Source organism: Etheostoma spectabile, chromosome 12 (assembly GCF_008692095.1).
Source record: "Etheostoma spectabile isolate EspeVRDwgs_2016 chromosome 12, UIUC_Espe_1.0, whole genome shotgun sequence".
In the NCBI taxonomy this organism is placed as follows: domain Eukaryota; kingdom Metazoa; phylum Chordata; class Actinopteri; order Perciformes; family Percidae; genus Etheostoma; species Etheostoma spectabile.
In genome coordinates, this window is record NC_045744.1 from 12804386 (window position 1) to 12817025 (window position 12640).

The 12640-nt window shown below is 38.6% G+C and overlaps 1 protein-coding gene and 1 long non-coding RNA gene across 2 annotated transcripts in view; both read right to left on the bottom strand.

The window, feature by feature from the left end:
- LOC116698725 (uncharacterized) overlaps window positions 1-12640 on the bottom strand; it is a 350926-nt gene that overhangs the window by 152770 nt on the left and 185516 nt on the right. The window lies entirely within an intron of this gene.
- Window positions 3081-12640, bottom strand: part of insra (insulin receptor a) — a 53584-nt gene continuing 44024 nt past the window's right edge. Inside the window, 10 exon segments of the mRNA XM_032530805.1 lie at window positions 3081-3438; window positions 4759-4893; window positions 5463-5592; window positions 6734-6893; window positions 7940-8050; window positions 9972-10201; window positions 11150-11217; window positions 11318-11417; window positions 11985-12056; window positions 12059-12143. Coding sequence (XP_032386696.1) covers window positions 3081-3438; window positions 4759-4893; window positions 5463-5592; window positions 6734-6893; window positions 7940-8050; window positions 9972-10201; window positions 11150-11217; window positions 11318-11417; window positions 11985-12056; window positions 12059-12143 — 1449 coding nt within the window.

Consider the following 12640-nt stretch of genomic DNA (forward strand, 5'->3'; position numbering starts at 1 on the left):
ATTAAGAGCAGAAGTGGTCAATGCTCAGCAAGAGAAAAGTCACTTTACTAAATGGACCTTATACTGAGAATAATTAGTCAACTACTGTTTCCAATGTCAATAATTAACTTTCAATCTTAATTTTTTATTCAATGTGGACGAGGTCTTTAAAGTGCTTTGCAACACATGTACCTCCTTCACTTTTTTTTTGTTTTTTTGTTAGATGTTATAGTCATTCAGTTACATGAATCAGGTACATACTTGATAGAAGTTGCATTTAGTGATCCACGGACAGACTGGGATGTGGAAATGACGCCCTGACTTTACTCGGACTGCACTGAGTAGGTGAAACCAGCGCCCCCATAGCCAAGATTCTTTTTTAGAATCACTGAGGTCACAAATCCCTATTCTCTCTCAAAATACTTTGACCAGAAACCAAAAAGGTCTCATTTTAATTTCAATATGTGGATTTTTCCTGTTAAGTTTGAGTGTTTAGTTAAAGGTTAATTAATAAAAAGGTTAATATTGTTTTTCAAGTATATCTTAAAACAATACTCATATGTCCAGTTATTTGTCTTGACTGGAAGAGATATTGGGACAATATCCAGTCCTCATTTGCAAAAAAATATTTTTTTTTGTGTTTAAGATATTGAGGCTTTAACAGTCTTAATTAAATGAAAGGGACTTTTTTAGGATAAAATTCCCTATTTGTGTTTCTATTTCTCCACTGTAGTTCAGCCAGAAAACACTGATTCCACGGAATCACGAAGGGAACACTTTTCCCCTTACACGAATACCTATGGGCATGTGTGTATTCTATTAAAACATTAACCTCTTTGTAATAACATATACAAGCTCCTGTCTTTATGGTAGTCACAATTATAACAGTTTTAGTGGTGATCATACCTACATGCCTTAATCTCTAGACTCCCTTTACTTTATACTATTATAACATTTCACACCATGCTTTGTCGTTGAACTTTGTATATATTCAATGTTGTGCAGAAATAAAACTTGTTTCAAAAGTGAAGCTTGTATTTCATCACATTTCATTGTTGTCCAATAGGTGGCATCATTGCATCTAATACATTAAAGCCTGAACTGTGACCCAGCTATCATTAGAACCAATTACAGTTGACACCCTCATTACAGCACATGGCATTTAATATTTTTGCAATTTGATAAATGCTTTTGATTAATGCTGACAGATGTGACAATTCACTACCATCAGCATACATAGTGTCAGACACATACATGGAGAATTGCTGTACATAAACATTTCTAGACTGCATTTTACTTATTTTTCTTAGTTGTTTCTTTAGTTGTAGTTTTTTTTAATCTTATAATTATTGCAATTCAAGAAATGTTTACTCAGAATTTGAAGTCATTATCATCATCTGGAAAACATCAGTATGTAAAAAATAAAATATCCTGTCAGAGTATATATACCTTCAAGAAAACTCTAAAATTATCAAATTTGAAGGCCAAAAGTACTTGATCGTGTAGTATTGAGTGGTTGAGTAAAAATAAATATCTTCCAAAGAATTCTTCTTTTATTTGTATTGGCCTGCAAAATCCAATCTCACTCGGGCTCTAGTTTGTATGTAAATTGAGTTGAGTGTGTATACATCATATTCATGCCTGGCTACGTCTGGCTTTGTTGGAAACAAACTCTTACCTTTCCATACTCAGAGATAAAAGCACAACTCCCCCTTATATAAACACTTGACAATCTCAGTACTTACTGAAGAAACAGCAATGTTTGGAAAAACACGTATTAAGAGAATGGAAAATAACAGAAGCACTGTCGGAGCCTCTTCATGAATGCACATTGCTGCGTTATTTACAGCACTATTTTATTTGATCTTGATATGACGGGCAGACATCTTAAGCTGAAGACGCCAAACACTCCTCCCGGGCATTGCGCTGTTGGTTGATCATGAGTCCAAAAAAGCTAATTAGTATGATTTTCTGGATTAGAAAAAATAAACATAAGAGACTAACATGTAAAAACATTTTCTATGACTGGAAATACCTCAAGAATGACAACATATTCGCTATGTACAAAAACATCAACAATATATTTATATATATATATATAATTTTTTTTTATCTTCTATACCCACTAAAATATACCAAAGAAGCAGCTATTGGTCAATCTGAGGAATTCGTTCACCAACATGTTTTTGAAAACAGTTTAAATATCCTTCAGCTGTAAATGTGAAAACTCAAAAAAAGGAAAAGAAAGAAACGTAAATACATTTTAAAATATATAACCCAACAGAAGTCCTGTGTTTATCCTGTGTGCCATTTTGGAATACTGCAGAGTATGAGGAGGTAAGCCACTTCAACCAGCTTCTCCGATGGATGAGTTTGTTCGAGGATGGACCATCTTTGATAATCCAACAGAATTCCCAAAGTCTTTCATTTTCAGTTCGTCATCCGCTTGCGTACAAAGACTCAGACACTGTTCCGTGACAACTTATGTAGGCCACAGACAAAATAGAAGGGCACTTTTTTTTCTCAAAACTAAGCAACCCAAGGATGAAGCCTCTTGTTGAATTGGGGGAGAGGGACACAGTCTGGACTCAGGAAGGGACAGTGGGTTTAGCAGCCGTCTTGTTTGTCAAAAGTTTGTTTCACAGTTGAATCCATTATCCACCCAGTCTAGCACAAACTTGGCAATATACTGTGTGTGTTTGTATATATATATATATATATATATATATATATATATATATATATATATATATATATATATATAATACATACATATATATATACATACATACATATATACACATACACACACACACACACACACACACACACACACAGTATATAAACTACAATCATGAACAAGAGAGACGCTGGAGGTTCGTCCATAAATACAAAAGTGTCTTCTGGCATACATGTGTGGACCTTCTGTAGTGTGTGTTTGTGGCATCTGAGAAGAAAAATAAGGTCGTGAGCTATGCACTGAAGGGCTCCTGCAGAGAGAGTGTGTGATAAAAGTGTGATCTATATAAAATGACAACAAAAAACAAAAATATATTTAAATCTATAGCAATGATGTGACTGCACAGGATGTGTACATTATGTTAGGAGGGGCTGGACCGTGGTAGGGCCAGTATTCGTCCATTGGTCTTTCCCCCGTTCATGTGTGTGAACGGGATGTGGTGCTCCTCATAGCTGCCCCTCAGGCCCATGGAGGAGGCCTCGTCCCTGTCCAAACACTGTTCCCTCTGTGAGTAGGACGATGGGTCCAGCGGGATGCTCTCCATGTTTTCCATGTCCAGGTCAAAGTCTTCGGTCTCGGGCGGCTTGTTCTCCTCACTGTAGAAGAAGGATAACTCCTGGAAGGAAGGATGCAGATCCTCGCGTAGCATCTCGATGATTTCCTGGAAGGCAGGACGCATCTTGGGGTTGTACTGCCAACACATCTGCATCAGGTTGTGTCTGGGTGAGGATACAAAGAGAGGGAGATAACAGTTAAATGGTACTGAGGTCTGAAAATGTTGTTGTTTACTATAGTTATTTCCTATTTTCAAAATGTACTAATTTCTTGTTAATATAGTTGTCTGTCCGGTGTGGTTAGGAATACCTACTTTATACAACTTAAGTATAACTGAAAGGATATGGCTAGTGATATTATACGTTTTTCCTAAGGCCAACAAATCCAATGAAAATTATTTTATCACACTACAAGTATTTTCTGTTTAGCCAAGGCCTTATTTGTCTTTCCCACAGAGCTCCATTTTTGTCAAAAACTATCATCACATGATAAAACACATCAGTAAGCCACACTGGGTGACTTGTTCCTTTATTATGATGAACCTGGGCACTGTAGTTTATTTTTAGATAGTCCCACATGTACACCATCCTGCTGCTGTAAATACTATGTCTATTAAATGTCTATTAATCCAAAGCTAAAAATATTCCAGAAAGCACACTTTTTAAAGTAACATTTGCTACAAACTTTTAACTAAATTGTACATTTGTTTGTCAGCATAGTGCTGAGCGCCACAGACAGGTTTACGACAAACTACTGGTTTTAATATTTTCCTGAGATTTGATAATCAGAAAAATACATCCCCATCCCTGATCCCCTTATACACTTAATATTTACTTATTATACTAAATCTTTGTTCTTTAATCTGATATTGTCAACTTGTTTCCACATCTTGTAATTTTACTATTGCTACTATAGTCTACTCTGTTGTACATGTAACATCTACTGCACGTCTGTCCACCCTGGCAGTTGCAGAAAGCTTCTTTTATTTATCCTGTTTGTTGTACAGATCACAGCTGCAACTATTACTTTCATTATCAATTATTCTACCAATTATGTTCTGATCAGTCAATAATTGTTTGGCCAATAAAATGGCAAAAAACAGAGGAACATTTTCCTGCACTTTTTCACAGTTCAAGATGAGGTCTTCAAATATCTTGTTTTATCTAACCAATCATCCAAAACTCAAAGATATTCAGTTTAGAATTATATATTATATATTGTGCTATAAAACAGAGAGAAGCAGCACATCCTCACATCTGAGAAGCTGGAATCAGAACACGTTTGGCATTTTTGCTTAAAAATTAACTTAGATTAATCAATCACCAAAATAGTTGCCGATTTATTTTCTTTTGATGCACTAATTGATATATCGACTAATTGTTGCAGCTCTAATGCAGATTGTAGATGTGATGAAGATGAAGTCTGAGATAATTTTTCACTAAAACTCTTGTTTTCCTCAATCCATATCTACTACTAGTACTCACAGTCTGTCAGCGCAGTTTTCTGGCCGGTCCAGGTAGCCTCCGTCCATGACAAACTTGAGGACTTGCTCGTTAGACAGGCCCTGGTACGGCTGCTCGGCCAGCGTGCTGATCTCCCACAGCACAACCCCGAATGACCTGGCAAACAAGTTTAGGAAAGACAAAAACAGCAACACAGGGAGAATGAGGACACGACAATTAGGCACCTGACAGAGTAATCTGTCTGTTAACACTTGATGCAGGGAAAAGGTAGACTGAGGGCAGAGGCGGCTGCTACAATGCTGGTAAACAACGTCGCATGAAAACAGGTTAGCTACACCCTCATGTTCTGATCTCATATTTTAGTATTTGTAATGTGTTTACTGTTTGTTATTCTGGTGTGTGGAGAAGCACTAAAAATGAACTCAACAGGAAATGATTCACCTTTGGAAGATAAAAATACATAAATAAATAAAATAATGTAGTTGTGATGTAGAACAAAAATGGTATTTTATCAACGAGTAAGTTACTACTGATGAGCTGACTTTCACTCTTTGCTTGTAGAATCTTCTAGGATGCAGTATGATAAATGATCAAGTTTTATGAATGTCCCCCACAAACCTTAATTCTCCTGTTTAGGATACTGCTCGACTCAAAACCAAGTTACACGTATAACATGTACAGCATCTACACTGACGCACAAACCCAAAATCAGAGGTGTCACTGACCAGCAGTCTGAATTTGCAGTAAAGACTCCGTCCTTCAGAGACTCAGGTGCCATCCATCGGACGGGCAGCAGGCCCTTCCCTCCCTTCCTGTAGTAGTCCGTCTCGTAGATGTCTCTGGTCATTCCAAAGTCTGGGAGGAAAAGAGGATTTTTATTAGTTGCATCAAACCTACACTAATGTGTACACTTTGTTACAATGGTTTTTTTTTTATGTTTAAAGAGCTTAATACATTTTAATGTCATTTAAGACCCACTTATTCCCTAATGCTTTTCAGTGTCACTCTTTTCAGGTTGTAATCTGTTAGATTATTTTATTGACCTTGTGAAGCACTGCACAATTTTATGTTGAAGATGTTGAATAAATACATCTAAATTGACTTGAATGCTGTTGTTGAGGTTAGCCAGTTTGGTTCTCTTGTCTGTTCTGCATGGAAATATGTAATGTATGGTTTAATTATATATGGGTTATAATTGTTACATTCAAACTTGAAGCCACAGAGGGGCTGCATAGACAGGATAGTAAATTAATGCATCCAGTGAACGCCTCTCGGCAACCACTTGCTCTACACTGGAAAAGCAGACACCTAATTTACACTACAGTAAAATATTAAATTGCCCTCTATCTCAAAAAGGGCTCATACGTTGGTAAATACCAATTTCAAACAGGGATGCACCGAATCCAGGATTCGGCCAAGTATTGGGCTTTTGGCGGGGTTAGGTTACTGCCGAACCTTAGAATTTCTTTCCACTGAACTGAACCCTATGCTTGCACTACGTAATGACGTCGCCGTTTATTACGGGAAGGTGTTTACATAGGTGGACCGTTCAATGGAGTAGGCTGTGAGAAAGTGAAAATAGAAGTCGTGAGCAGAAAAAGTGTTGTTTGGCAGTACTTTCAGTCAAAAGAAGTCGATTCAAGTCAAGCTACATGTTCAATTTGCAAAGCAGATTTGTCTTGTGGTGGCAAGGACCCTAAACAATACACAACATCGCCACTGCGAGACACAGCCAAAAGGAAACAAGTTGTGCATGAAAGAATCTACAGAGAGCAGCCAAAATGCAGCAACTTCAAGTAGCCTACAGCAAAGGAAGGACAGTCACAGCTAAAAACTTGTGTTAATAGACTGAGGATGGGAATCAAATTCAATATTCGGTTTCGACAGAATCTTAACCAGTGGATTTGGTATTCGGCCGAAAGCCAAAAGTTCTATCTATTCAAATTGTGTAGGTAGCAGCATGCTTTGTTGTCTGCCATTGTTGTCAAAAACTCACCTCCTATTTTGACGGTAAGATCGTGAGCTACCATGCAGTTTCTGGCTGCCAGGTCTCGGTGCACAAACTTCTTAGCGTTAAGGTAAGCCATGCCGTCCGCAATCTCAGCGGCCATTTGGATCATCTCCTTTAGAGTGGGGGGTGGACGCCCGGGGTTGTTCTGATGGACACAAGACAGATTTTCAATATCTGATCTGCTAACAGAGATTCACACATTTTGTTTTATGTCAGCTACTCATGATTTGCTACCCAATCTAGGTTTTAATACTTAAACACTTGTTACTTCTTAGATCCCACAGCATAAAGGAAAATAATCTGGTTTATTACAATCAAAGCTTGACACAACAGCTTAGTAGCAACAGTTCTTTTAGTCAGTTTGGAGGCCTGCTGTTCATCGCCAGTCCAAACAAGCCTGTTTGATGTTTTTAGCTGACTTTAGTGTTAACTGCTAAACTCTGTCAACATCCAAGTGCTTAGTCCTTTGTCCTCCTATTCCAATCCAAGTGCCATCTGTTTATTTATACACTTCAGAAAATCACTTATCAAAAGTAAAATCAATGTGGAATTTAGTTATTGTGCAACAGTAATTGAAATGGTATAGCAGTTAATGTGTTAACGCCACACAAATAAATCCATATTAGGTGACACAGTTCCTATTCTACTTAAATTAAATTTGTTAGATGTGATTTTGTCCTGAATCCACAACAGCAGAGTGAAATGGCAACAACAATGTCAACAGTGTTTGTCACACAATGTTAACACTTAACGTGTTAACTGCCAGTTAATTTAAATATTGAAACTGTTCTCTGTTTGTGCATCTGTTGTGAGGATGGAAGTTGAGGAACCACTGCATTTTTACGTGTGTGTGTGTGTGTGTGTGTGTGTGTGTGTGTGTGTGTGTGTGTAAACCACTGATAGTAAAGAAGTCCTGTATTAATGCTCTTTATTGTAAAAAATAATTTCCCATTAAGAGATTAAAAAAACCATCAAAAATACTGATTAAAAAAATGCAACAAAGGACTACTGCACCATTTAGCTTCATAAAAAGCAGAAGTGAAAAGAAGAATAAGAAGTGCATGGCAGAAGATAAGAGTACTTCTGCTTGTATACTGTTGCAAGTTCTCTAAACCCAAACCAAATATGAGCATATCTCAAACACTTCAGTTTGGGTTTGTGATTCAGAGGTGAGTGTTGTAACCTCATTACCTCAGCGTCCGGTCGTAGAGAGCGCAGAAAGCTCTTCAGGTCTCCGTGGGTCATCAGCTCCATCACCACCAGGGTGGGCTGGCCTTTAGAAACAACTCCCAGCAGACGCACCTGGGAGACACAGAGGAAGAGGTTTTCATTTCAATATATAGTCTGGTTTGAATACATTTGGAATTCTCTTACAGACAACTGGTCTGGTGTAAGGTGATACTGCTGCCCTTCACACAGTTACAGTGGTGTGAAAAAGTGTTTGCCCCCTTCCTCATTTCCTGTTCCTTTGCATGTTTGTCACACTTGAGTGTTTCGGAACATCAAACCAATTTAAACAATAGTCAAGGACAACACAAGTAAACACAAAATGCAATTTGTAAATGAAGGTGTTTATTATTAAAGGTGAAAAAAAATCTAAACCATCATGGCCCTGTGTGAAAAAGTGATTGCCCCCCTTGTTAAAACATACTATAACTGTGGTTGTCCACACCTGAGTTCAATTTCTCTAGCCACACCCAGGCCTGATTATTGCCACACCTGTTCACAATCAAGGCATCACTTAAATAGGAGTTGCTTGACACAGTAAGGTCCACCAGAAGATCCTTAAAAGCTACACATCATGCCGAGACCCAAAGAAATTCAGGAACAATTGAGAAAGAAAGTAATTGAGATCTATCAGTCTGGAAAGGGTTATAAAGCCATTTCCAAAGCTTTAGGAATCCAGCGAACCACAGTGAGAGCCATTATCCACAAATGGCGAAGACATGGAACAGTGGTGAACCTTCCCAGGAGTGGCCGGCCGCCCAAAATTACCCCAAGAGCGCAGCGACGACTCATCCAAGAGGTCACAAAAGACCCCACAACAATGTCCAAAGAACTGCAGGCCTCACTTGCCTCAGTTAAGGTCAGCGTTCATGCCTCCACCATCAGGAAAAGACTGGGCAAAAATGGCCTGCATGGCAGAGTTCCAAGGAGAAAACCACTGCTGAGCAAAAAACATCAAAGCTCGTCTCAATTTCTCCACAACACATCTGGATGATCCCCAAGACTTTGGGACAACATTCTGTGGACCGATGAGACAAAAGTGGAACTCTTTGGAAGGTGTGTGTCCAAGTATATCTGGCATAGAAGGAACACTGCATTTCATAAAAAGAACATTATACCAACAGTAAAATATGGTGGTGGTAGTGTGATGGTCTGGGGCTGTTTTGCTGCTTCAGGACCTGGAAGACTTGCCGTGATAAAAGGAACTATGAATTCTGCTGTCTACCAAGAGATCCTGAAGGAGAATGTCCGACCATCTGTTTGTGTACTCAAGCTGAAACGAACTTGGGTCCTGCAGCAGGACAATGATCCTAAACACACCAGCAAGTCCACCACCGAATGGCTGAAGAAAAACAAAATGAAGACTTTGGAGTGGCCTGGCCAAAGTCCTGACCTGAATCCTATTGAGATGTTGTGGTATGACCTTAAAAAGGCCGTTCATGCTCGAAAACCCTCTAATGTAACTGAATTAGGACAATTCTGCAAAGATGAGTGGGCCAAAATTCCTCCAGGACGCTGTAAAAGCCTCATTGCACGTTATCGCAAACGCTTGGTTGCAGTTGTTGCTGCTAAGGGTGGCCCAACCAGTTATTAGGTTTAGGGGGCAATCATTTTTTCACACAGGGCCATGATGGTTTGGATTTTTTTTCACCTTTAATAATAAACACCTTCAGTTACAAATTGCATTTTGTGTTTACTTGTGTTGTCCTTGACTATTGTTTAAATTGGTTTGATGTTCCGAAACACTTAAGTGTGACAAACATGCAAAGGAACAGGAAATGAGGAAGGGGGCAAACACTTTTTCACACCACTGTAAATATGGGACAGGTCTGGTATTTGTCCATGATGGGTCATTTAGAACTTACTTTTCTAGATCTGTACAGTGTCTTACTATTCCTACCCAGCACTTTTACACATTGTCAGTAACAAAAACTGACACTACTATGCCTCGTGTTCATGTACAAGGCAAGCTTCAGAAAATGTTGTCTCTCCTTACCACATGGTGGCAGCTGAAGGCCTTCATGACTGAGGCCTCGTTCAGGAACTCAATTCTCTCTCTCAGGCTGGCCGACTCGTTCACCGTCTTCACTGCTACGTGCATGTCCCCCTCGCCCTTGATGATGTCCTTGGCGATGCCCTCGTAGACCATGCCAAAGGAGCCCTGACCCAGTTCCCTCAAAATGTGGATCTTGTCTCTGCCCACTTCCCACTCGTCCTCCTCATACACTGCAGGCAAAATTTACAGGAACATGTTTCACATGCAACTTATAATGACTGAGTTCACATGCACATAAGAAAGCCCTTGCATCTTTCAAAGACTTATTTTTATGTAAATTAAATGTACAGGAAACAAACAAAAAAACTGGTTAGTATTACGTTGTGCTGCAGCTTGAAGAGATTTTTTTTTTACTGAGGAAGTTGAGTAGAGCAAAAATATGTACTCATTGACTTTGTCGTGTTCATGTGCACAAACCATTTGCCAAATAATACAAGAGAAATCTACCCGTCTGTGGCTTTCTTTCAGGAAACATTAAATTTTTCTTTCACAAAGTTTCAGAGATAGGGTCACTGCTGAAATTGGGGAATAATCACATTCCCTAAGTGCATGTAAAGAGATTAAAAGCAGACAGTTAAGAGTAAAAAGAAGGAACTTATCATAATTACCAATTACCTGTGTTACAATGTAATAAAGTGAACTTATTGAAGACAATTTATAAATCTCTGAACCTGAACTCATCGGTAAATAGTGGCCATGACCTGTCTTGTTACTGTATTGGAGATGACTGCTTTGAAATTATCTTTAATTCACTGTGACAGAAAGTAGCAGTGACTGTGGTGACCAGAGGGTTTACAGGGGAGATGTATTTGCCAGGTGTGTGTTCCTGAAAAAGGTCTTTTCATAAACTTGCTTATTGATGTTTTCCCTATCAGCAATCTCTACCGGCATCAGAAACTTGTAGGAGAAAACACAAGCAGCCCAAGTTGACCAATCACAGTTCTTGTGGTCCCCATGTAGTACCTCCTTAGCTACTGTAACTCAGAGGTGTAGGTCTATGTTTAAGTAAAGTGTCATAACCCCTTAAAATGAAAATTATGAATCAATCTATGTTTAAAAAATAAAATAAGTCAGCTTCTATATATTATTGATTGAAATGGCTGAAACCCTTTGCTTACTGTCATTAGCACTGAGATACTCTGGGTTTGAAGAGGCGTAGATGGGACCGTTAGGTCCTTGAGTTTGACTAGAAGGAAAAAGAGAGAAGTATTCAATAAAAACCGAACAAAATGTAAAATAATTTGAAAATGAGAAACAGTTTTGAACAGAATGGGCTGATTGCGTACTTCTTCCTGAACATGACGAATCCTGCCACGGCCACACACAGCAGCAGGACAAAGCAGATGATCGGTCCAATAATGATCTTCATGACGTAGAAAGGATCGCCTGTTCAACACATCCAGCCACAGACAGTGAGTCACATTTCAGGTGAAGAACAAAGACAAGCTCTTTTGAAACCCACACATTAAACTGCAGCTAGGATCAATGTGCAGCTCTGTAAAGATAATCTGCTCCAAGTACAATTGGAAGAATCTTTTGATCTTAACATAATAGTTTAGAGGACTAAGTCATACAAGGCTTCTGCTAGGAGCTAGTCAGAGCTGGAAATTTGTGTTTTTTTTAAATATATTAGATATATAGAGTGGTGGTGAACCAGCTCTAAAAACAAAAAAATAAGTAGAAGTAAATTATTAGGGAAACAATTTAGATGTTGTGAAGGTTTAATTGTTTGTGGCTTTCCAAAGTTGCTGTTTGATTGACATCCAATGTCACACTGTGTACTGTTAGTATAAAATGGTAAAGTATGTTGATGTTTTTTGTGTACTACCTGCTAAAACAGTATGATTATTAGTATGTGGGGCATACTGGACAGAATCTGAATCTTTTCTGTATGGATTTGGAACACAGCTCAAGTTTTGTCTTGGTTTCTCTTCATGGCAGATGGACACTTACTTGAATCCTGGATGTAGAAGTAGGTGGGTTCGGTCCAGGATCCGTTCCCGGCCAGTGAGGTGGCCCGGATCTCACCGTGTAGTTCCCAGGATGCATCACTTTCAGCTTGCAGCCCCGGGTATCTCTGTACATGTTCCTTGACACGCAGTAGTGCAGCTCCTGCAGAAGAACAATGCTGAGGTTTAGGTAGTGGACAACAAATGAGAAACCGCAAATGGCTGCTTAATAATTTCTATTTTTAAAATAACGTTTTGACTCATTGTATAGGATAGCATTTCATGTTATTTTATGTTTCCACAGTGGGAATATCGGAGTTGTTTTCTAAATGTTTTCCACAGTAAATAACAGTCTGGAGCATCAGCCAGATGTTTTGTAGAACTTTCTCCATAGCAACTAAAACATACTAAAATTTCTTTTTTATTAAGTCTAGCATCCAAATGACATTAGGAAGGCAAAATTTCCATGTCAAGTAATAAGTATTTTCTCTCTTATTTGTCGGTCCTGCATGGATAGATTTAAGATGGATCCATTGACTTTACTTCACAGGTAAATGGTCTTTTATTAGTAGATCATGCTCTTGTGTTCAATGAGAAAGGGAAATAGAAAAAGTGCTTTCTGAATACGAATGAGCTTTTATGTGTTGAACTTACAGTGAA